This window comes from Coenobita brevimanus, chromosome 38 (assembly GCF_032717465.1).
Source record: "Coenobita brevimanus isolate Jiangsu-jjx chromosome 38, ASM3271746v2, whole genome shotgun sequence".
NCBI classification, from domain to species: domain Eukaryota; kingdom Metazoa; phylum Arthropoda; class Malacostraca; order Decapoda; family Coenobitidae; genus Coenobita; species Coenobita brevimanus.
Window position 1 is genome coordinate 47,950,323 of NC_136991.1, and position 27,136 is coordinate 47,977,458.

At 42.0% G+C, this 27,136-nt stretch overlaps 1 protein-coding gene across 1 annotated transcript; it reads left to right on the top strand.

Moving 5' to 3' along the window:
* Positions 1 to 26,436, top strand: LOC145396452 (recQ-mediated genome instability protein 2-like). Its single transcript, XM_080269827.1, has 6 exons — positions 1 to 76; positions 1,325 to 1,445; positions 3,691 to 3,772; positions 4,487 to 4,578; positions 20,192 to 20,273; positions 25,781 to 26,436. Exons 3-6 carry the CDS (start codon positions 3,700 to 3,702, stop codon positions 25,939 to 25,941), a joined length of 408 nt encoding a protein of 135 aa, XP_080125953.1. The 5' UTR covers positions 1 to 76; positions 1,325 to 1,445; positions 3,691 to 3,699; the 3' UTR covers positions 25,942 to 26,436.
* The last annotated feature ends 700 nt before the right edge of the window (positions 26,437 to 27,136 follow it).

Here is a 27,136-nt window from a genome sequence, read left to right on the forward strand (position 1 = left end):
CCGAACACAATATGTAAACAAAACGTTTGTTTATTTGTTATTTCGATGGGAGTGGCCACCCACTCGAGTTGCAGTAGTAAGTTGTGGTTGCGTGAAATTCAGTGATCAATAGTTATAAGGCAGGGATGAGATCTCATGGTTACTCACTTTATTCGTGCTTTGTTTACTCATAACAATAAACATTTCAGTTCAGTTTAAAAATCACGGCCATTTACTGACCCCGCCTGAGTGTAAAAACTTAGTCGCTTTGTTTTCATCAGTCAGAACAGGGCTGCTTATACAGTATGACTTGAATAGCACGTCGTGGTCACATGAAATGATATTATTCTTGGTTATGATGTAGGAATGAGTCTCCTTGGTTGCTAGACAAATCAACCCTTCAGTCTGAACACACATGGTCATCAACTGAGCTAAAAGGGGTTAGGGATCTTTGTCAGGTAAGCACATTATAACTCAGCAATTTTTTTTTTTTTTTTTTTTTTTACCAGTGACATGGTGCATCACCCTGCATTATACTATACCATGAATGTTAGAAACTGCCTGCAAAAAATTTAAGGCGGCATCACACTAGGCCAAAAGTGGCTAACATGGGAGCAGATTTTGTGAGGCAAAATGGCTAGCAAAGTCAAGTTGCCGTCACGCGTGCGTTTTTGTGAGCCGAAACGACTAGCAGTGTTGTCTGCCTTGGTGCCTCGTGGTCATTTGTAAACAAACCACTATGGCGCACCCACTCCCTTATCCTCAGTTTTTGCAACCGCTTCACGTATTTCAGCAATTCCAGAGCCACAAGGCAGTCTACTAGAGTTTTTGGTCAAACTATAGTATCAGTCCCACAGAAAACTCGTTCTTATTCTACCCATCAGGCTATGCACATCATTTTGCTGTACTCACCAGGATGTGTCGTTGCTCTCGGAAATGAACGGTTTACGAGAATACTGATTTTTTCCTTCAGTACAGAAAGAGCCCATATCGTGCTGCCATACAGCCATGTTTACCAAACAGTAACAGCAGCAGTCCATCTTACATTGTTGTCAGTTTTTTAATACATTTTAAACCATTATGTATGCATTTTATGATGTTTTACACCGATTTGACAGTGTTAGAGTCACGTGACCTATGAAAGCCAATCACAGCTATCCCTCCCTCTTCATCAACCAATCACATGTAATTTTATTCCGCCAATGAGCAAATTTTCCTGCACTCTGCCAGATTCAGAAGTCAGTCCCATCATGTCTCTCCCGTATAGTGGGTGTGCTCTGAAGCCTTGGGAGATTTTCAAGGCTTTTTACCAAGAACCTAAGGTTTCCGTCAATTTTCTGCATAGGCACGGCATCCTTCCAAGTCAGGTGGAGGGTCCTCACTGTCACGTACGACTTCAGTTGCGACAAGAAAAGCATCTCTGGGTGTGCCGCCAGTGGAGTCTGACCCACCATCTCCAGAGTAAGGTAAGTTAGACCTTGTTAGGGGGGTTTATGTTAGGTTAGCTCGGTTAGGTTAGATTGAGTTAGGTTAGGTTAGGATTATTTTACTTCAAATCCTGCCCCATTTCCAGGGCTTCAGTATCGAAACGATATCCAACATGAGTGTTTCCAGTGGTTTTTGGTGTGAGTACTGATGATTTTGACTTAAATTTCTGTCAGAAACCGGTAGAGTAGTTTCTGTGATGACAAAAAATGGGTCACATCTCAGAAACTATTGATTTCTGATAGAAATGAAAGTCAAATTCGAACTACTCACACCAAAAACCATTGGAAACACCCAGGTTGGATGAAAAAATCATCGTGGGACCGATACTATAAATTGACCGAGTATTCCTTGCTGCAGGATCCATATCGAATATTGGTCACAGTCTGATTTCCAATTGTTGTTTGGAAACAAAACAGACAGCCTCCTCTACTGGTCACCCGAGTGTCCGAATATTTAGTTCATGTCACAAGAAGATAATGTAAATGAATAAAAGACACAAGACTTAAATTATATTTACTTAACAATTTTAGTCAAAGTTTCCTTCTGTGAATAACAATATTTTCGCACCAGTTACAAAATTAATATAAGCTCACTTGAGATCTGATCCCACCAACAAGCTGCAAATGAAAATTGTTATCCATTTTGCCTCGCAGGCAAAATCATGCTTACTGTGGGTCAGTTTGGCTAGCGGCTTACAAAGCTGGCCTGCATGTTAGCCACTATTGTCCCAGTGTGATGTCGTGTTTGGGGGAGGCATGGCTGAATCGGTAGAGAGGCGGCCTGCAGTCCTAATGGACCCAGGATCGAATCCCGGCTGGGGCAGGGAACAGTTTAAGGATTTGAATTTCCTAAAAAAGCAGACTTTCCTGATCTACTAGATGACCCGCCGACATGTCGTAAAAACACCCCCGCTAATACCAGTACACTAGTCCTGTATGAGACAGCCCTAGCATGTATTCAATATGGACGGTGGGTGTTAGCGCCGAAGTGGTGACATGTGGAGGTGTAGGAGGACTACTGGGCCTTGGGATGGGCCACTGCCCCCAAGAAATAGGCCTTGAGCCTTTGCCCAGAGTCGGACACGTAAAAAAAAAAAAAAAAAAAAAAAAGATGCCAGTCACTGTTCATTGTAACATTCTGTTAAAGAAAATACAAGCTACTTCTCCCCATAACACCACTAAAAGAGCCCCAGATTATAGCATGGTTTCATAATTTTCCTGGTGCACTTATAGTCATACCTGCTGATTTACTGGTTGCTCTCGTCACACCACATGACCTGCCTGCTGCTCTGATGTCCAGGGGCAATATTTATGGCCAAATTCAAGATGAGTCTTGCAAATTTTTTCTGGCCTCATAACAATAGGAAAATTTATTTCCTTTTAGAGATGATATTAAATAATGTGATGTGATGAATTTTCAGTGGTTTCTTTCTAACACTTCTTTTGCCATGCTAAGGGTCTTGAATACTTCTCACTGCAGAAGAGTATCTGTAACATTGGAAGTCTTGTGTGGTCAACCAGAACACAAATTTATTGGCAGAAGTTGAAAAGCCAGCAGGTCACTTATTGCAGTCATCAGTGTGCAGTGTTCCACTTACAATCTGGCAGTTCCTTTAACAAGGGCCTTTTCTTCTTGTAAAGTAAAGATTCTGACCATTTCCTAATGTGTCTTGCTCTTCCCAGGCATCTTGAGTAACGATTAGGAAAAACCAGGAAGTCACAGAAAAATAATTATAATAATAAAAGAAAAACCTAGTGGACATGGCTGAAAACAGTGCACATGCATGTTTCTGTGATGGGAGCTCCATGAGCACTGAAGGCTTGTGGCAAGCTGGACATGACAGTGAATCTAGGAGCGTCACCAAGTACAGTACAGTCAAACATAGGTGAATTTCAGAGGCAGGGATATGCAAAAACTCATTCATAACTTTGACTGTATCTCAGAAAAATGTGTGTTGCAAGATGTTTTGCAGTGGATATACCAGTATCACTTCCGTATACAGGTATATTGCTGTTGATATTGGTGAAACTTTTTTTTTTTTTTTTTTTTTTTTTTTTTTAATAGCGACCATCTAGCAGCAGTTAACCAAATATGGCATAAAGAATACTGATGATTATTTTAAGTTGTGTTGTATTGCAAGGAAATGTTTAAAGCTAAAACCATAAAAGAAATGGGAGCAGCTCATATGGGAACTGATTTTTTTTTTTTTCTCTCTTGTTTCAGCTTCCAGTTATGTCCAGTGATAAATTTGACCGACCTGCAATCAAGTTACACACAGGAGACGTTTTGACATTGCAGAATATAGGTAATGGATTTTTGTTATGTGCTTATGTATGCTTGTGTTACTGTTTGGCTGTATAAATTGTACAGCACCAAACCACTTTTACATCATCATCATCATTATATCATCACAACCATATTTCCCCTGTACTAGCCTGTGCACATTAGATAGAGAAATGTAGACTTTTTTTTATTTTTTTTTTTATACAATTATAATACTACTTGGCCAGTACATGCCACATCTTTAAAGCAATGCAAGAAGAGGGGTTTTCATCTCCTTGCTCCCATTCTCTTTATTTGCCGTTTAGCCTATAGCACGTAGAAAGTACATGAGTATTCTTAAAATATACATTACTTATGGAAGAAATCAGAAGTACAGTATATGAAGTGTTCTGCTGTCTGTTGTAATATAGTGTATTAACTTCTGAATCCAGCAGTGTAATTTTTAGTTCATTCTTGCATCCTCCAAATAATTATATTCATTTTACAAGATTTCTCAGACTAGAGGGGTTGAACATGACCTTTATTTACCCATTCAGTGCTAGAAGTCTTTACTGGTAGTTCCCCCCCCAAAAAAAAATATATATATATATATATATCATCATCATCATCATCATCATCATCATCATCTGTAGCCTACAGTAGCTGGAATAAAACGAAAATACCGGGACATCAAGGGAGTGAAGTTTTTAATCTACAGCATCCATGTTCTGTACTGTAAATGCTGTGTTGCTTACAGGGGGACAGTGGAAGAAGCATGAGAGTGGACCAGATCTGTCACTGGTTTGGATACAGGGAGAGGTTGTTTCTTGCACGGATGACCTCGATCAGGTAGGCTACACCTAGCACTTTCTCTATGTGATATTTTTAGCCATTTAAATTTGGTGAGAATGGAGAATCAGAGATTGACTAGGAGTGTATGTACAGTAAGTGTAGTGCTCCCTACTTTTCCTTCACCTTTATCATTCGCTTTCTGTGTTTGCCTTCCTATCTTCCTATTTCTTCCATCTTTCCTGTCAATGTTTATTACTCTTCTTTCCTCTTCAGGTGACTTTACATTGATTGACAAGCCTAATGGTTTCCTGTAAGCCAGGAAACCATTTACAGTGCTGGGTGGTAACCATATAACCAAACCACATGTGTTGCCTACTTGTCAACAAGTGAGTTGGCAAAGAGCTAGTGCCTCTCCCCATAAAACAAGTAACTTGAAGTTAAAGGGCCACTCCTTATGGGCTTATGGCATCTGGCTATAGATGGATACTGTAGATAGAAATTTGGTGAGAATGGAGAATGAGAGACTGACTAGACGAGTGTATGTACAGTAAGTGAGGTGCAGGAGGGGAGAGGGAGGGGGTAGACTGAGGATGAAGTGGAGGGTTGGGGTGAAAGGATATATGAGAGAGGAGGGGGTATGAGCTGGAAAGAGGGCAGCCTGATGGCTGAGGATGGGGTGACATGTAAGAGATTCAGTTGTTCCCACTCCTTCTGGGATGAAGATATCTGGATGTTGATAGATAGATGTAACCTGGTGACATGTTATTTTGGTGGAGTCAGGATTCTGGGAGCTTGAGTGGTGAGTGAATGAGTGTGTGGCCCATTTCGCAAAGCATGCTATTAATCAGTTCTCCTTCTGTCATGCCTTTTCTCTTTCTTTGATTTCTAAATCCTGCCTCACCCTATTCTTAGGTGGAAATATAAGAGATTGAGATGATAAATGGGTATAACACCAGTTTTCCGACACCCTTGGTTCCAGAGTCTTGCCAGATGAACAGTTTTGCTAGACAAACCGAGGCCACAAATGTCACATTTGATAAATTCAGCAGGGACCAACAGAGGTCATGTATAATTATTCAACAATACACCTCTGCCCCACTATCCTTCAGCGTAATTACACTCGTGTTCTAACTTAAGTTCTTTATGGAACAACTGAGCCTGGTTCGTTATCAAGCTACCTAACAAGTCCACTTCATCCGACACTATTGAAACCATTATTTTCATCATCACTCAATCATGCTTAGTACTCTTATCAGCTTTCATAGTTTTTCTAATGTTCATATGCTTTCTTGAATTACTGCCTGCATAAAGTTTCAGTGGCCCATTGAATTAAGCAAACTTTGGCTGTCCAGACGTTGATACTCCTCACCCTGCCCTAGGGTGGGAAAGGAGGTCCGGATGATGATGATGTTGATTAATACACCATTGTGACCTGGTGGGTGAGTGAAAATATACATCAAAGTACAAGTGGCCAGTGTGGTAGGTCACTGGGTAACTCTGTAACAGTTACTGTGATACCGAAGTGCCTTGTGGTGACTGGCTTCCATATGCACACAACCCTAAAATGTAATAACTCTTTATACACTGCATACTCACTTACAAAGTGCCAGAGTAGATACCAGTGATGAAAATAACCTTTTGAACTGACTGTGTTAGTAATTAAGAATCAACTGAAGTGGCAATATGTATAGTATTTAGAGTAAATTTGACTAAAACAGCGAGAAATTTGATAAGTGTCGTATTTGCAATAACAGAAATTCGTGGTAAGGAAAACCGGTAGTTAATCTTTAATTTCATATTCACAGACGAAATACATTGGCTATTTGGCTCACAAAGTTAGTCAGGAGAAATATGGGTGAAAAGGGTCTTCAGGTCCACAATCAAGAGCAGCAGAATTGGTGTAAACACTGCTGGTTCAGTCCCTCCAGTCTTTCATGGGTCATTAGTTAGGTCTATCTATCTATCTGTCTGTCTGTCTGTCTGTCTGTCTATCTATTGCCAGATTCCTCAATCCCATATGGGGTGGCCACAAACAAATCGCCTCCATGTCACCCTGTCCCCCGCCATTTCACTGCCCTGCTCCCAACTCACACCCCTCTCTCTCATATACCTCTCCACCCCATCCCTCCATCTCATCCTCAGCCCCCCCCTCCCTCTCCCCCCCTTCACCTCACTCACATACACTCTCCTCGTCAGTCTCTCATCCTCCATCCTCTCCACATGGCCAAACCACTTCAGTGTGTTCCTCCTAACGCTTCCTGTCACATCCACATCACAACGCTACTTTATATCCTCATTTGTCAGCCTGTCTGTCCATGTAACTCCAGAGGCTCCTCTTAAATAACTCATTTCCACTGCTCTCACTCTTGACTTGTGTCCTTCCAACATTGTCCAAGCTTCACTTCCATACGTTAGAGTTGGTATCACAATACTGTCATGTAGTAACTTTTTCACTTTCATGCTCACTTCCCTGTTACTTATCTTTGCTTTCAAGGAACCAGCAACCTTTCTTCCTTGTTGTACCCTTTCAAGCACTTCACCCTCCAAACTTCTATCCTTACTCATCACACTACCCAAGTACTTAAACGTACTCACATTTTCCAATTCCTCACCATCCAGCCTCACTGTACATTCACTGACTTCACCTCTCTCAAAAACCATAACTTTACTCTTCCCTACATTCACCTTTAAATTCCGTTTCTTACACACTCTCCCAAACTCATCCACCAAGCCTTGCAGCTCCCCTTCGTCTTCACTCAACAACACAGTTTCATCTGCAAACAACAGTACAGGGAGTTTCCAAACACTACCCTCTCTCATTAGGGCCACTCCAACATCCACTACCCTACCTTGTACCTCTTTTATTACCCCATCCATGTACAGATTGAACAACCATGGAGACATGACACATCCCTGTTTCAACCCAACCTTCAAAGAGAATAATTCACTCAGTTCACCATCCACACGCACTGCAGCCTTAGCACCATCGTACATACTCTTCACAGCATTCAACAACTTCCCATCTACTCCATATATTCTTAATACTTTCCACAATCCTTGTCTATCCACCCTATCATATCTATCTATCTATCTATCTATAGCCCGATGCCCTAATCCCGCAAAGGGTGGCCGCAGACAAAACGCCTCCAAGTCGCTCTGTCACCCACCATTTGACTACCCTCCCCCTCAACTCACCCCCCCTCCCTCATATACCTCTCAACTCCATCCCTTCACCTCATCCTCGGTCTGCCCCCTCCCTCTCCCTCCCTCCACCTCACCTACATACACCCTTTTAGTCAGTCTTTCATTCTCCATTTTCTCCACATGTCCAAACCACCTCAGTGTATTTCTCCTAATCTTCACAACCACATCCACATCCACCCCACAACGTTCCTTCACTTCTTCATTCATCAACCTGTCCCTCCATGTCACTCCACATGCTCCTCTCAGGTAACTCATTTCCACTGCTCTCACTCTTGACTTGTTCCCCTCTTGCAAGGTCCACGCCTCGCTTCCATACGTCAGGGTAGGGATCACAATACTATCATGCAGTGACTTCTTAACTTCCATACTCACTTCCCTATTTCTCATCGCTGCTTTCAGTGAACCAACAATCTTCCTTCCCTGCTGTATCCTTTCACGCATTTCATCTCCCAAAGTTTCATCCTTATTCATCACACTACCCAAGTACTTGAATGCACTCACACTCTCCATATCCTCACCATCCAACCTCACTGTACATTCTGTGACTTCTATCCTCTCAGACACCATAACTTTACTTTTCTTTACATTAACTTTCAGCGTCCTCCTCCTACACACTGTTCCAAATTCATTCACCAAACCTTGCAACTCCCATTCATCTTCACTCAACAATACTGTATCATCAGCAAACAGCACCAGCGGAATCTTCCAAGTCTCACCCTCATTCATTAGAGCCACCCCCACATCCACTGCCCTACCCTGCATCTCCTTTACAACCCCATCCATGTATGTATTAAGCAGCCATGGAGACATCACACAACCCTGTTTCAGTCCCACATTGAGATAAAAAAACTCACTCAGCTCACCATCCACTCGCACCGTAGCCCTAGCTCCTTCATACATACTCTTCACAGCTTTCATCAATTTCCCATCCACTCCATTTATTCTTAATACCTTCCACATACCTTGCCTGTCTATTCTGTCATAAGCTTTCTCCAAGTCCATGAAGGCAGCATGCACTTTCTTTCCCTTCTCTAGATACTTTTCCACTAAACATCTTAGAACAAATATCTGATCTACACATCCTTTTCCCTTCCTAAATCACCCTTGTTCTTCTCCATCTAGCTCCTCTGTCATATGCCTAACCCTATCAATGAGTATTCTGCCATATATTGTACCAGTCACACTAAGAAGACAAATACCTACCTCTATGGTTACCACATACTTCTCTCTCCCCGTTTCCTTTATATAAAGGAACAGTTATACCTGATTTCCAGTCCTCTGGAACCCTTCCCTCTTCCCAAGCCAATCTACACAACTTCCATATCCACTCCTCAACAATCTCACCCCCATACCTCAGCATTTCACCACAGACTTCATCAATTCCTGGGGCCTTTCCCAACTTGATCTTCGTCATTGCTTCCATTACTTCCGTCCTGCTGATCTCTTCCTCCCTCCTCTCATCTCTTCTTCTTCTTCCAGCCCTTCCCCAACCACTTATACTCGCACTGCTGTCACTCTCTACATTCAACAAATCCTCAAAGTGCTCCTCCAATCAATCATTTCCTGTGGCACCCTCGGGGATGCATAGGGCCTCGATGAACTCACACCACCACATTCTATCTTGTGCTAACTCCTCAAGATCTCCCCAACACTCATCTCCAGCTTCCCGTCTCATTGTCCTCACCCACGTCTCTTTTGGCCTTCCTCTACCTCTCCTACCAAGTGCCACCCACCCTGGTGTACCTCGTACTATTCCCTGTCTCCTATACACATGTCCTAGCCACTTCCATCGTGAGAATCTAACATATTCATCGATCGGCTGCACTCCCGTTATTTCTCTAATTCTACTATTTGGTATCATTTCCCACCACTTAACTCCTAATACTCTTCTAAGTGCTTTATTTTCAAACACCAAGAATTTATTTTCCATAGTCACTGTGCTGTACCAAGACTCATGTCCATAAATTAAGATACTCCTAACCATTACCTTATAAAGTTTGATTTTTGTATGCACAGAAAAATTGTTATTATTCCAAATATTTTTAAGCATTCCCATTGCCTGATTAGCCTTCTTTAACCTTTCCTCGAATTCAAAGTTCAAAGAACCATCCTTGGCTAAATAAGTACCTAAATATTTAAACCTATCAACTTGCTTTACAACCATACCTCCAATTACACATTCCTGCGCATTTTCCGTATGCATATTGATTATTTCAGCTTTTCCACAATTAATAACCAAACCCACCTTGCGACCTTCACTCACCAAACAGTCCAACACTCTCTGCATCTCTTCTGGCCCATCACAAATCAAAACTATATCATCTGCATAATCTAAATCCAAAAGTTTCCTGTTCTCTCCCCAAAGTATACTTGCACCGGTTTCTGTTCCAACGCGTTTCATAATGTAATCAATGACCAATATAAATAGTAAAGGCGATAGAACACCACCTTGAATTACTCCGGACTTGACTTCAAACGAATCACTCAGACAACCATCAACCATCACTTTACAAAATGTGTCCTCATGCATGTTCATAATGACCCTCACAAACTCCTCTGGTATTCCATAATGTCTCATGATCTTCCCCATAGTCTCTCTCGATACACTATCAAAAGCCTTTTCAAAATCAACAAAACAAAGACTTAACAGTACTCTCATTTCATTAACTTGCTGCATCAAATGCCTAACTATAAAGATCTGATCATTGTAACCACGCCCTTTTCTAAAACCAGCCTGTTCATCCCTCAGAATACCCTCAACCACCGGCTCCAACCTATTTAACAACACTCTACTGAAAACTTTCAAAGCTATCGGTGACAAAGAGATTCCCCTCCAATTACCACATTCACTCAGGTCTCCCTTCTTCGGAACTTTAACAATTACACCATTCTTCCAAACTGATGGTAGTAACCCCGTCACCCATATCTTATTGAATAGCTTGGTCAAGATCTGTGTGCTCCTCCCATCTCCTCAATATCTCTCTCTTCTCCACCAATAATCTATTATTCCTATCTTTCACTCCCCCACTATTTCCCCTTTCACACTGCCTTACTTTCTTTACCTCCTTCCAAAACAGTTTCTTACTCTCCTTCCATTTCACACTCAGATTCCTCCCAAACTCCAAATCCATGAAAGCCACTTACAACTTCTTTCCCTTCTCTAGAAACTTTTCCATTAAAGATCTAAGAATGAATATCTGATCTGCACAACCTCTTCCCTTCCTAAAGCTTCCCTGTTCTTTTCCAGTTAATTCCTCTGCTCTTTCCCTAACTCTGTCAATAAGTATTCTACCATGCACTTTTCCTATTACACTAAGAAGTCAAATGCCCCTATGATTACCACACACTTCTTTTTCCCCTTTCCCTTTGTACAAGGGAATAATTATACCTGACTTCCAATCCTCCAGGGCTTTACCTTCCTCCCAGGCCAAACTGCACATCTTCCACATCCATTCTACTACTATCTATCCCCCATGCTTCAGCATTACACCACACACTCCATCAATTCCTGGGGTTTTCCCCAATTTGACTTTTTTCATTGCATCCACAACTTCTATCCTACTGATTTCTTCCTGTCTTCTTACCTCCCTCCTTCTCCCAGCCATTCCCCAGCCACTTATACTCACATTACTTCCATCCTCTATGTTCAACAATTCTTTAAAATGTTCTTTCCATCTGCTCACTTTTTCTCCCTTTTCCACCAGTAATCTACCATTTTTATCTTTCACTCCCCTGCTAACTTCACTGCCACCCTGTCTGACTCTCTTCACCTCTTTCCAGAACATTTTCTTACAGTCCCTCCACTTTACACTCCAATTCCTTCCAAATTCCTCATCCACTCTCTTCTTACTCTCTGTTACTAATCTTTTCACCTCTCTCTTCCTTTCTACATATAACTATCTTCCGTCTCTCAACTTCTTCCATGCCGCTATTTCTCATCCATTCATTGTATGCTTTCTTCTTTTGTGCCACAGCCTGTCTCATGTATTCATTCCACCAACCTGTTCCTTGCACCCTTCTCCATCTTCTCTTCACCCCACACACCACATCACATGCTGCACATATTTCTTCTGTGAGTATCCTGCACACACCTTCCATGTCCCCCATCTGCTCCAATTCATATTTACACAGTCGTTCCTCCACTTCTCTCTTATATTCTGCCTTTTTCTCATCCTCTTGTAACCTTTCCACTCTCCTTACATCTACTCCTTCTTCCCATCCTTCCCTTCTTCTATTTCTTCATCTTACTTGGAACTTGATTCTGGCCACCACCAAGTAGTGGTCGGAAAGTCCACTCCCCCAACCTCTATAAGCTCTTGCATCCATTACACATCTTCGCATCCTTTCATCCACACACACATAATAGATCATTGCCTTCCTTTCATTCATTTCACCACCCACCCTTCTCATCACTCGCCATGTATACCTGTGGATCATTTTGTGCCTGAGGAGTGTATTGGCTGTCACCAACCCCCTCCTGGCACAAATGTCCACTAACGCACTGCCATTCTCATCTGTCTCAGCAGACACACCCCACTCACCAACTACTCCATCCACCTTCACATTCCCTACTTTGCCATTCATATCACCGATCAAAAACACTCTCTTCTTCCTTCTTTTCCTCATTTTCCATGTAGACTTCCACATTTGTCCAGAACTCTTCGCTCACTCTGCTTGCATGATCTTGCGTTGGCGCATACACAAACACAATTGCCCACATTTGTATTCCAACTTTCAATCTTACCCACACAATCCTTGAGCCAACTGATCCATACTCTCTTATGTTCTTCTTCCATCTTTACTCACAATAATACACACGCCTTCTTTTGCCCTCTCATTCGCACCTACTCCTGCATATACTGTATACCCCATCCATACTCCCATTCTCTCACTCTCTCACCTCTCCATTTAGTTTCAGTTACTTCACATACATCCACTTTCACACCCTCAAGCACCTGGACAATCTCTCTCTTTCACCTCATCATTCGCACCCCTTACATTCCATGTTGCGATCTGTACCATGTCCTTTGTCTGGTCCTTGGTCGTCATCTTTTGGTCAGTCCTTGTCCGAGGCTTCTTGTTCGTCCTTTTAGTTTGTTGTTTTCTGGGGAGGGGCATTAACCCTCCGCCAACCCTTTTAGTCGCCTCGTATGACAAGCAGGGATATTGGGGAGTATTCTTGATAAAAAAAACTACCCCTAGGGGATAGGACAAAAATGAGAGTGTAAACTTGTAGGCCCTGAACATTTGGTTATTGAAGGGGTTTTGCCATTGCAAACCACAATTAAGGAAGTTTGACTATTGAACTAAACTGGTGTTTATGCTTGACACCACCACTTACACTTGCATCATTCTTAGAGGCTCTAGCTAGGGTTATACATAAGTAAAACGAGATAAACATAAGACAAAATACAGGGATCACTGCCAAGACAGGCACTGTAAGCAATCCAAGTGATCACTCACTGCACTCAACACCATCTGTGGCCGCCCAGTAAACTAGTCTGGCAGGTACGGGAATTTAAGTGCCCTCTCACTATTTTGTCCAAGCTAAAAGGTGCCGGACCATTTGATGCCGGAAAATTGGTGTTATACCTGTACTTGCTGCAACTAGCCAATTTTATTCATTATAAGGGAGTTCTCTTGTGAATAGGGTAATGAATGCTATACATTCTATGACTCCTCTAGTTTGAAAAGTCTCTCCTGAGCTAAACAGAATTGTCTGGATATACGTTTGTGTGAAGCTGCAGAATGTGGTGAATGTTTTTGGCGTATCCCGTAGAGCCAGGATTCCAGGGGCTTGAATGATGAGTGAATGGAAGCGTGGCCAATTGGATTGGGCAAGTTTTGTACTGTCTGGACATTGCTTCTCCTCACCCTGCCCTTGGGTGGGAAAGGAGGTCCAGATGATGATTATGATCATGATGATGGCTGTATGTTGCTGGGAGTTACAATACTGTATCATAATGTAAACTGCAATAACAGAGATGAAGTAATACTCGTTGTAATATACTTACATTATTTTATTGATTATGATGGGGGTGCCCGTCATCCACACACTTAGTGTAGCGTTACCCCGTTTTTAGGGTAGCTCTACCTTGAGTGACAAGCCAAGTGACTTCCTGTAAACCAGGAAATCATTTACTACGCTGGGTGGTAACCTTATAACCAACCAACACGTGTCTCCTATGTGACAGCAAGTGGGTTGGCGGAGGGTTAGTGCCCCTCCCTGGAAAACGACTAACTGAAACTAAGAACAAGAATCCTCGGACCAGGACTGACGAAAAGATGATGACTAAGGTCCATACAAAGGACATGATACGGATGGCGACCTGGAATGTAAGGGGTGCAAATGATGAGGTGAAAGAGAGAGAGATTGTCCAGGTGCTTGAGGGTGCAAAAGTGGATGTATGTGGATTAACTGAAACTAAATGGAGAGATGAGAATGTGAGAGAATGGGAGTATGGATGGGGGATATGTGCAGGAGTAGGTGAGAATGAGAGGGCAAAAGAAGGAGTGTATATTGTTGTAAGTAACAGATGGAAAGAGAATATAAGAGTGTATGGATCAGTTGGCTCAAGGATTGTGTGGGTAAGACTGAAATTTTAACTACAAATGTGGGCGATTGTGTGCGTGTGTGCGCCAATGAAAGATCGTGCAAGCAGAGTGAGAGAAGAGTTCTGGTCAAATGTGGAAGTGTGCATGGAAAACCTTAAAGGAATGAGAGAGTGTTTTTGATTGGTGTTACGAATGGTAAAGTAGGGAATGTGAAGGTGAATGGAGTAGTTGGTGAGTGGGGTGTGCCTGCTGAGATAGATGAGAATGGCAGTGCTTTAGTGGACATTTGTGCTGGGAGGGGGTTGGTGATAGCCAATACCCTCTTCAGGCACAAGATGATCCACAGGTATACATGGCAAGTGATGACAAAGATGGGTGGTGAACTGAATGAAAGGAAGGCGGTGATTGATTATGTGTGTGTGGATGAAAGGATGCGAAGATGTGTAATGGATGCAAGAGCATACAGAGGTTGGGGGAGTGGACTTTCTGACCACCACCAAGTGGTGGTCAGAATCAAGATCCAAGTAAAATGGAGAAATAGGAGAGGGAAGAACGGGAGGAAGGAGTAGATGTAAGGAGAGTGGAAAGGTTACAAGAGGATGAGAAAAAAAAAAAAAGGCAGAATATAAGAGAGAAGTGGAGGAACGATTGGGTAAATATGAATTGGAGCAGATGGGGGACGTGGAAGGTGTGTGCAGGATATTCACAGAAGGAATATGTGCAGCATGTGATGTGGTGTGTGGGGTGAAGAGAAGATGGAGGGGGGTGCAAGGAACAGCATGGTGGAATGAATACGTGAGACAGGCTGTGGCACAAAAGATGAAAGCATATAATGAATGGATGAGAAATAGGGACGTGGAAGAAGTTGAGAGACGGAAGAGAGAGTTATATGTAGAAAGGAAGAGAGAGGTGAAGAGATTAATGAGAGGGAGTAAGAAGAGAGCAGATGAGGAATTTGGAAGGAATTGGAGTGTAAAGTGGAGGGACTGTAAGAAAATGTTCTGGAAAGAGGTGAAGAGAGTCAGACAGGGTGGCAGTGAAGTTAGTAGGGGAGTGAGAGATAAAAACGGTAGATTACTAGTTGAGAAGGGAGAAAAAGTGAGCAGATGGCGAGAACACTTTAAGGAATTGTTGAACACAGAGAATGAAAGTAATGTGAGTATAAATGGCTGGGGAATGGCTGGGAAAAGGAGGGAGGTGAGAAGACAGGAAGAAATCAGTAGGATGGAAGTTGTGGAATCATTGAAGAAAGTCAAAATGGGGAAAGCCTCAGGAATTGATGGAGTGTGTTGTGAAATGCTGAAGCTTGGGGGAGAGATAGTAGTGGAATGGATATGGAAGATGTGCAAGTTGGCCTGGGAGGAAGGTAAAGTCCTGGATGATTGGAATTCAGGTATAATTATTCCCTTGTACAAAGGGAAAGGGGAAAAAGACGTGTGTGGTAATTATAAGGGCATTTGTCTTCTTAGTGTTATAGGAAAAGTGTATGGTAGGATACTTGTTGACAGAGTTAGGGAGATAACAGAGGAATTAGTTGGAGAAGGACAGGGAGGCTTTAGGAAGGGAAGAGGTTGTGTAGATCCGATATTCATTCTTAGATCTTTAGTGGAAAAGTGTTTAGAGAAGGGAAAGAAGTTGTATGCAGCCTTCATGGATTTAGAGAAAGCATGTGATAGGGTGGATATACAAGGATTGTGGAAAGTATTAAGAATATATGGAGTAGGTGGGAAGTTATTGAATGCTGTGAAGAGTATGTATGATGGTTCTAAGGCTGCAGTGCATGTGGACAGTGAACTGAGTGACTTTTTCTATTTGAAGGTTGGGTTGAAACAGGGATGTGTCATGTCTCCATGGTTGTTCAGTCTGTATATGGATGGGTTTATAAAAGAGGTACAAGGTAGGGCAGTGGATGTTGGAGTGGCTCTAATGAGAGAGGGCAGTGTTTGGAAACTTCCTGTATGTTATTTGCAGACGAAACCGTGTTGTTGAGTGAAGACGGAGGGGAGCTGCAAGGCTTGGTGGATGAGTTTGGGAGGAGTGTGTAAGAAACGGAATCTAAATGTGAATGTAGGGAAGAGTAAAATTATGGTCTTTGAGAGAGGTGAAATCAGTGAATGTACAGTGAGGTTGGATGATGAGGAAATGGAAAATGTGAGTACGTTTAAGTACTTGAGTAGTGTGATGAATAAGGATGGAGGTTTGGAGGGTGAAGTGCTTGAAAGGGTACATCAAGGAAGAAAGGTTGCTGGTTCCTTGAAAGCAGTGATAAGAAATAGGGAAGTGAGCATGGAAGTGAAAAAGTTGTTACATGACAGTATTGTGATACCGACTCTGACGTATTATGGAAGTGAAGCTTGGACGTTGTTGGAGGGACACAAGTCAAGAGTGAGAGCAGTGAAAATGAGTTATTTGAGAGGAGCCTGTGGAGTCACATGGAGAGACAGGCTGACAAATGAGGATGTGAAGGAGTGTTGTGGTGTGGATGTGGATGTGATAGGAAGCATTAGGAGAAACACATTGAGGTGGTTTGGCCATGTTGAGAGGATGGAGAGTGAGAGACTGATGAGAGTGTGTGTGAGTGAGGTGGAAGAGGAGAGAGGGAGGGGGGGGCCAAGGATGAGATGGAGGGATGGAGTGGAGAGGTATATGAGAGAGGGGTGTGTGAATTGAGAGCAGGGCAGTGAAATGGCAGGGAACAGGGTGACTTAGAAGCAATTTGTTTGGGGCTACCCCGTATAAGGGATTAAGGCGTCTGGCAATAGATAGATAGATAGATATTTATTACTGTATTGTCAAGGCACTAAAATATCATAACACACTACAAAACAGTTAGAGACATTAATATGCCCTTAATATGTAATACAGAGGTTTGAGGAATGCCGTGCTCCCTACCCCTGCCTTTTCCACCATGCCTCTTCTCTCTCTCTCTTATTGCATCCCAACCCCTTCTGCCCAGTCTCTCCAGTTTCCCCCATATATGACTGGTTGGTTCATGTGTGTGGGCACATGTATGAGTGTGGTGATTTCCATCAGGTGTGTGGTGTGACTTTCCATGATGTCACATTGTGATGTGTGCAACATTCCTTAGCTAGAATTTCCACTGCTGTTTCCTCCAGCTTTCTCAGATTTAGGCATGACTTTCATCAAACCTCTATATTACATATTAACATTATATTAATGTCTCTAACCGTTGTGTAGTGTTATGATATTTTAGTGCCTTGACAGTATTACTTCGCTCTAACCCTAAATACCTAGACTGAGTAGGCTAGCCCCAGGCCCCTACATTCCTAATGGGGCAGTACTGGACTGGATTATCAGGTACAATTGTTGAAATGTCAAAACTGCTGTATATACTTCCACAGTTTGATTGGTTGTATTTGGTTGTCCTGATGTAGTAATATATGAATGCATTTATGAATTCTGCTTCTGACTTGGTGATATGTACAGTCGTCAGCACAAATTTGCTGCAAGCCTGCTCGTGTGATGTGGGTCGATTTGTCTGGCAACGGTATATGGGAACTAGTTGCCACTCAGGCATTTATACGCTTTAAAGACATGTTTGTAAGAATTAGTACTATAAATCACCCAGAATACAATATTCTTTATATCTGGTTAGCGTAAAAATGTGCAAAAGACGACAGATGAATGTTGTCGCGTGGTGAAACTCCTGTTCTCTCCCTCATATCCATCCCTTGTCCCTCCCCACCCTCCCCTCCTCCTTCCCTCTCCCGCTATCCTTCATCTCCACTCCTCTCTCTCTCCGCCCTGTCTACCTTATACAGTATCACCCACAGCGCTAATCTACGTAATAAACCGCAATCTTCTCCATTTCTTGTCTATTCCTGTAACCTTTTTGCTCCTCAACATTTGAGAGTTTCATGCCATGCAACAGTCTCTTTCTCCCACTCATTACTCCACACATGACGCAGCAGTTCGAACCTTTAGTGTTTCTGATACTGCTTCGTGATTCAGTGAACAGTATGAGGAGATTGGGAACATTTTCCTAGGGAAGAGAGAGGGCGAGAAGTAGGAGGAGTGGACACAAAAGTTTGTTTAATTTTGCCTACTGATATAATAGGCACAGACTTCCAGGCTCACTCAAACAAATACTAACAAGGAATACATCACAAGAACAAGACCTCAATGTTCCTTTATCTCCTGGCTGTTGGTAGTGACAAACAGTGAAGAACAAAAAGACAACTGGAGAGGAATGGGAAGGAGACAAGAGGGTAAGAATGGGACTAGAACAGGAAGGAATATTGATAATAAACCTTGGATATAGTTGGTAGTACTGCAAGCAACTGGGAATAAGGCAGACTGGGTTTAGAAAACAGTCAAGAGAGAATTGCGATGCGCCAGTCTGGTCAGTGCTGTGGATAAATGAATGAAGGTAGAGAGGGTGGGGAGAGGAGACAGTGGAGAGGCATGAAAGTGAGTGGGGGGTAGGAGGGAGAGGGAGGGGTGGGGGGGGACACCAGGAGGAGTAAGGGGGAGAGACAGGAAGGGAGCTAACACACTGTTATAATGAAGAATACCAGAATATTACTCTCATACGTCATTCCATAACATTGTCAACTCTTGCATTTTTTTTATGCTAATCAATTATGGTATACAGAGAATTGTACTCTAGGCAGTCTCTAGTACCATTTTTGAAAAACACATCGTTAAAGTGTATAAAAGTGTATGTGGCAACTCATCCCTTTACACTGGTGCCAGAGAATAGGACTCGCATCACACTAGTAGACTTGCAGCGAATTTATGCTGACGACTGTACATATGTCTGCATTTGTGCCAGTAAATTGATTGTATGATGATAGGTAGAGTACCATCAGCCCAGTAGTGGGAGTGTAGTAGGTTCTGTTGTCTTTTGTTGTACTTCAGCAGTCTTACAGTATAATGTCATGTCATACAGTTTGCCCTCAGGGATAAGGAACTGAATAGAGAAGTTGCTTGAGATCTAGCAGCATGAAGAGCCGCCATTAGGTGACCAAGGCTGATGCATGCATGCATGTTGGACCCTCAAGTAACAAAACAATGAACACTATAAAGGGGTACCCATTTTACTTTTGCCTTTAATTTTTTTTAAATGGGAAGACTTTAATTACTGTACATTACTGTAACTGAGTGTGAAACTTTGCTTCTCTTGTCATTCCTGGGCTTGTCCTTCAACATTTTGCTTTGAATAATTTTTTTTTATCATTTATCATTCATTCATCATCCAATCCTACATTGCTCCATGAGGAGCGTAGGAGCCCAGGGCTAAGCAAGTTGGTCCTGACATTTAAGATGAGAGTGACCAGCCTCACTCATCCCTGAGTGGCATTACATGAGCAATAAACCACAGTCACCCCTTGGATATAAACCTTCACCAGCTCAATCCGATTGGAGTGCCGTAATTACCCACTAAACCACCAGGCACCAAAATTTGGTTATATGGTTACCACCCAGCGTAGTAAATGGTTTCCTGGTGTACAGGAAACCATTTTGAAACCTGGTGTACAGGAAACCATTTGGCTTGTCACTCAGTATAAAGTCACCCACAGGCAGAAGGAAAAGGAAAGAATGAAGGAAAGAAAGATAGAGGGAGTGTAAAGTCACCTATAGGCAGAAGGACAAGGAAAGAATGAAGGAAAGAAAGACAGATGAGGATGGAAAGAAAGAAGGATGGAGCTTAGGAAAGGGCAGACACCCGAGAGCAGCACTTCATTGAATGAGTGGATGGCAAGTGCCCCCACCCGCCAATAATTTTTTTTAACAGATTAATGTAAGGCAGAAACAGTTCATTGCAGGATTCAGTGACTTGAAATATGATATCTGTACCATATTAGGTGTTGACTGTCATGTAAAGTCAGACATTGTTGAAAGTTTTCTGTGTTGATAAACTGTTTCCCACTTTCCCTTTGTTGTGGAGGTTGAGCTGAAGGACCAAGGCTGTTTAGGAACTGTCAGCGGGTGTCAGAGCATCCCTGGGGGAACCACATGGATTTCTGAAGGTATTTTTGGTGTTCTTTTGTTGACAGGGTTAACCTCTTCACTGCAAATTATGGACTTTGTATCTCATTCTTTCTGCTTCTAGTGGATATAATTAAGCTTCATATCACCCACTGATAGTGAAAGGCTTAATGAATGCTGCGTATAACTTCTGCCTTTCTAAAAGTCTGTCCTAAGCTTAAGATGAACAAGAGATAGAAAATAAAAAATTAATCAGATAATAGGGGTTAATTCTGTTGTGTAGATAGTTTCAATAGTCACTCTTGGTAAGGTTTCCTGGCCCCTTAAAGGAAGGGGACATTTCCTCCGTATGCATCACCACAAACGTGCAGTGAGGATGAAAGATTTATCTCAACATATCCATAAAAAGAAGAGGAATGTTGTAACTCCACTCTTCATTGCATCATATCTCTCCTTGAGCTACAGCCATACCGGTATCATGATTAATCCTTCATCCTCATTGGTACTAGGTGTGGAGGCTTGGTCTCCATTTCAGTTGCTTCCATGACTTCCAGATCAAGGATAAAATAAGGTATTGACTTGCAAGAGCCATTTTGTTTATATAAGATCTCTAAAGTCACATAAATACTATGTGAGTGTCATGTGTGAATGACTTACAGGTTGCTCATTCATTCGTGTATAAAGCACCAACATGCTTGCTTGTTTTGGCGTTGGTCACTTAATGGTTTCTGGATATTCTTTTGGTAGGTGGAGATGCCCATCATCCACTCATGCAATATAGTGTTGCCTCATGGTGCCTACACTGAGTGACAAGCCAAATGGTTTCATGTACTCAGGAAACCATTTACTACACTGAGTGGGAACCATATAACTGGGGTTTTTGGCCGGGTTAAATGTCCCCCAGATTCCCCTATCTAAAATCACTAAATCATGGCAGACGTTCGGAGAGCCTCGGAGTGCGCAATATCTGCCCAGGGCCGCAAGCAAATGGGCAGATTCGCATGGCCTTGTGGAATATGGGAAATATGAATGAGGAGAGCAAGAGGATGAGTAGTGAATATGTTCAAGAGTGCGAGATATGCCATGATGGCATTGTGTGAAACAAAGATGAAAGGGTGTGAAGTGGCGGAGTGGGAGGGTGTGAAATGTGTAAGGTTGGGCATGAATTGGTGAAGAAGATGCAAGGAAGGAGTTGCTTTGTTGATGGATGAACTGTGGCAGAGTGGAATGAGAGATTTCAAATGTGGCAGAGGATCAAAGAAGTGGCAGATGAATACAGGGCCAAAGAAGGGGTGGAGTTGGAATCAGTGAATTGGAATGAAATGGATTTGGCCAACTTGTGGTATGCATACAGGGATTGCTTGGGAATGCTAAAGCAGTGTGTGATGTGGTTAGAGTAATAGCAAAGAACAAAGGTATGGCATGGTGGGATGAAGAAGTTAAGAGAGCTGTGTAGGAAAACAGGAAGAAGTGGCTTGAGTGGATACAGGACATGGGTTCAGTTGAAATAAGAACTGAATATATTGAGAGCAAGAAGCACATAAAGAGACTAGTGTAGAGGAAAAAAAGGAGGTAAATGATGATCATGGAAGAAAAATGAATGCAAATTACTCTGAAAATAGGAAGTTATTCTGGAAAAAGGTACAAAAATGTAGAAGTGACAGTTGCATAAAGTATGAAAGTGTGAAGGATGTAAGTGGTAGAAAGGTGAACAAAGCTGTGAAGCGGCTGAAAAATGGGAAGGCACCTGGTGTTGCTGAGGTGTATGCAGAGATGATTAAGTGTAGTGGAGAAAGTGGAATGAAGTGCTTCTTGGAGATATGTAAGAAGGCATGGATGTGTGAAACTGTGACAGTAGAGTGGAAAAAGGCAATGATTACTCCTGTTCAGAAATAAAGGTGAGCAAAGTGAGTGCAAGAATTAACATGGCATAAGTCTATTGAGTGTTGTAGGGAGGCTGTATGGAAGAATTGTTATAGAGGAAGTAACAGAGATATCAGAAATCCTTGTGAGTGACGAACAGGGTGGTTTCAGGAGTGGCAGAGGATGTGTGGATCAAATATTTGCAGTGAGACAAATGGTGGAGAAGGCTTGAGAGAATGACTATAAGGTGTACCATATATGGCATTTATGGATCTGGAAAAAGCTTACAACAAAGTAGACAGAGAAGGATTGTGGAAGGTTTTGTTTATGTATGATGTATGTGGTACCGGTAAGCTGCTAAGTGCCATTAACCCCTTAACCGCGGGGCGTCACTTTCGTGACGCTTGGGAGCAAGGGATCATACCGCTGGGCATTGCTTTTGTGATTCTGTGTTATTTTGAATTCACCTGGGCTTCCAAGTGGGGGCTTGTATCATCTATCAGTACTGCCAATGTCCAACACTAGTCAGCACTCCTAATCTCATCTGTACTCCCATCCATTGTTGACAATTTAGCCATTTCTCCCCGTTCTTGACTCCCCTCCCTACCTCCCCTCCATTACCCTATCCTCTCGCCTGCCCAGCCGTGCTATGCTAAGTAAATCTTCCCTGGAATTTTTCACTGATTTCATCCATTGAAATAAGCCCTATGCCCTATTCTTATACCAAATAATATATACAAGAAAGAAATAAGGTAAGTGAGAGTGCCATACACCTGGAATTGGCTAATTATCACCTGACAACACCTCATGTGCACTCGTTCGCTAATTTTCGCTGTTTATTTCCCCTTGAAATATGTCGTATAATCTATTTTTGTAATAAATATACATATAAGGAGGGAAGGGAGAAGCCTAAGTGATATTTACATTCACCTGGAACTACCTAATTTATAATGTATTGTCTAGATTTCCTGCCAATCATTTCACTGCTATATATAGCTGTTTCAAGAGGCTCACATTGGTAGTAATGAATTTCCCTAGGTAGGCCACCACCCCGGCCCACCCTTATCAGTTCACTCTCATCTTCCGAAGTGGAGGTACGTCTGTTCGCTCTTGCTAGCTTCAGGGGCTTTTCACCCCCATGCAAAGGGCCCTGTGACCTTTACCCCCTACTAAACTTCGTGTGGAAAGAGGTAAAGGGCTGACAATTGATAAAAGAGTGACTACAATCTTTCTGTTGAGTAAAACAGTGCAAGTGGAATTGTAAATAATGTGTAAATAATGTGTAAACAGCAAGTGAAAGTAATGAATGTAAATATACGTGAACAGTGGAAAATAGTTTTATAAGTTACTTCAAGTGACAGTGCATAACACAGTGTAAATAAAATAGAAATGTAAAAAACGTAAATAAGATAGAGAACGTAAATAGAAATGTAAATGAGTAGTATTATAAGAATACGAGTATATACCTTAGGAGTAATGAAAGTGAAAGTTTCACTCTAGCATGTCTGAATACTATGAGTTATGAGAGTGGAGGTGAAAGTGACATTCACTCTCAATGCTAGTATTCAGGACAAGAAAGTGAATGCTACGTATTTTACTGAAAGAAATTGAATCCCTACAGTGACAGTAAACTAATACTACTGAAGGAAACTTATGGATAAAGACTGTAGATATATATAAGTGTTATATAGTAATAGAAATATAAAGTGTGAGGGGTTTTATGAATAATAAATGACAGAGTACCAAGAGCGAACTAGCGCAAGTGCGACGGTCAGACGCGCTCGTAATTTTCATTGCTTTCACAGTGTTTTTTTTTTGGAGTATGGATCCCAAACTACTTGAAAATCATAGAGTAGTGTTTATAGTGTTAATATCTGGCTGTGGTAATCACATTACGGGTTGTCGGGAAGTGTAAAGTGGAGACTTCGTAACCCAACTTCAGAGGTCTCCACAAGTCCTACGGTAACCGACGAAGGCTCAACAAACATTCCAGGAGAAAGCTGAAGGTATGTGCCATAAGCATATGTAATTTTAATATTCTAGGACTAATAACTGATTTTTGGCAAATATTTTTTGAGAGTCTGTCGGAGCCCGAATAACCCCACGGCACACGCAAAACATTGGTAAACATGCCCGCGGTGTAGGGGTTAAGAGTTTTTATGGTGGTGGTGAGGCATGTGTAAGGGTAAATGGGCATCCAAGTGAATGGTTCACGATTGGTGTTGGGGTGCGACAAGGTTGTGTGATGTCCCCATTGTTGTTCAACATTTGGTGTATATGGTAAGCTGCTAGGTGCCATTAAGAGATTTTATGGTGGTGGTGAGGCATGTGTAAGGGTAAATGGACATCTAAGTGATTGGTTCATGATTGGTGTGGGCGTGCGATAAGGTTCTGTGATGTTCCCATGGTTGTTCTTCATATGTATGGAGGGGTGATGAGAGAAGTAAAAGCATGAGTAATGGAGAGAGGGATGGCATTGGTAATGAATGGTGATGGATGGATTATCTCAAATTTGATGTATGCTGATGATGCAGTACTACTTATTTACCAGAAAAGACATGGTAGAGTAGTGCAGAATTTTGTAGATGTCTGTTAGCATCGTGCCTGAGAGTAAAAGCAGCAAAGAGTAAAGTGATGGTTATCAAGAGAGAAGGTGACTCCCAGTGTGATGTTACAGTGAATGGAGAGAGACTGGAATTGGTGAGAGAGTTCAAATACAATACCTGGGTACAATGATAGAAAAGAGAGGAAAATGTGCAAAAGAAGTCGAAAGTAGAGTGACACAAGAAAGTAAAGTAGCTGGTGCTATGAAGGCCTTGGTAAGAAACAGAGGCTTGAGTGTTGCATTTGCATGAAGCTTACCTGAAAGAGTGCTAGTGCCAGCTTTATCATACAGATGTGAGACTATGGTGTGACATGAAAATGAAAAGTCGAGAGTAAGAGCGGTGGGGTTGGGACTGTTTAGGACTGTATGTGGAGTACAGAGAGTGGATAGGATATGAAATGATGTGATTCGTGAAAGATGCGGAGTGAGGAAGTCTGTGGACACCAGAATCGAAGAGAGTGTATGATTTGGTATGGTCATGTGGAGAGAATGGATAACAAGAGTGGTGAAAAAGATATATCAGAGCGAATTTGAAGGAAGGAGGAGGCGAGGTATGCCAGGAAGAAGGTGGAGAGATATGGTGGATGAGTGTGTGAGGCAGATGGGTATGGAAATTGATAAGAGTAAGGAACTGACAAGAGATCAAGCTGGCTGGATGAATTTTGAGTGGAGGAGGCATGACCAGGGATTTGGCACCCCTTTTTAACGTGACAGTGTTTGGACTCTATCGTATAGGTATATGTGAAGCTACAGTACGTGGTGAAACCTTTTGGCCTGTCATATGGTGCCAGGATTCAGTGGGTTTGAATGATGAGTGAATGGAGGCTTGACCCATTGAATTGGGCAGACCTGGGCTGCCTATATGCTGCTACTTCTCACCCTGCTCTAGAGTGGGAAAGGAGGTCTGAATGATGATGATGATGGTAGAGAAGGTAAGAAGTGTGCTGGCCCTTATTTTCAGAAGTAGCTGCCTGTACTGTAGCAGCTTATGCAGGTGTTAAGAGTGGAGCATATTTTCAGGCTCATAATACCTGTGTAAAAATTTTTCTTTTGTCAGTGACTGTAATCTTTTTTTCCCAGGCATGTATGTAATGGTGATTGGAGAGGTAATGGGTGGAGGAAATGTGAAGGCAGTGAAGATCGTAGATCTCTCAGATGACAGTGTTTACAAAACCATGTGGGAGCATGAAGTGGCAGAAGCCAAGGCAGTAATCACTGAGAATCCCGATCTTTTCACTTGACGTGATTCAGGTGGCACTAAATATTTTATACTTATGTCATTATGATAATGAAAAAATAGAGGGATAAGGATAGAGGAGACCAGATGAGAAGACAAAAAAAGGAAAAAGAAAGAGGATATTGCAGGAAAAAAATAGAGGGAGGAGGAAAGAGGAGACAGAAGAAAATAGAGGGAGATGGAAAAAGGAGGGGGCAGAGAGTGGGACTGGGGTTGTGAAGCTGCCCCCCTCTCTGAATTGGTATGGGTATGTGGTGATCCACCTCCTATACCCATTTCACTTTAACTTGGCAAAAATTTGCTGTTGTTCCATTTTAAATTCCGAGTTGTAACATTAGTTTAACACTAGAAAATGATGGTAGTTATGAAGCAGTGCCATGAAAAGGATGTAAAGCAGTAACATTGTCTCTTTCTGCCAGAGCTACATGAAAGTAGCTGAAAAAAGGACAAAAATTTAGGTAAAGTTAAGGTGAAAGAACTTTAGCATATCTGTTGCAAGTAGCCTTATGCATCCTACTCTGTAGGTTGAGAGGGGATTGTAACTGGGGCATCCCAATGGAGTGCTTTCAAAGCTAGTATTCCGGTAGATGTCACCAGTATTGGGACAAACACATTCCCTGCGCTGTTTAAAAAGCATATTTTTCTTTATTAAATATTTATACTGTTGTGTGAAACTGTGAATCATGGTAATGTCATATACCGTAATATATATAATACAAATAGAACACTTATATAAAACGTAGCGTGAATTGTTTATATTTATCATAAACGGAAATTAAAATATCACTGATGGCATGTGATGGCAACCCTCCATTTCAGTGGTCCTATATTATTTAAAATCTGCTACATTTAGTACAAGTTAGGTTCTTATTACATAGTTTGTTCAGACTGTAAATTATGCCTAGTGGGTATCTTGACTCATTCAGTCTCTGTGTGGGCAAAAATTTAATTCTGAGTAAATACTGGGACTCAACATTTTGCTCACTCCCTTCACGCATGTGCTTAAGACAGTCCAATGTTTAAATTTTTTCACAAGAGATTTGTTTTCAAAACAAACGCACGAGGACTAATGCTTAAAATAATACAATTTAGACTACTTGTGGTCTCGTTAGGTTAGATAAAGTAAGGTACTGTAATTGCGTTGGAGGGTGTGAGGGGGCAAGCACCACGGCCTTCTCAAAACGTGGCAACACGGGTCT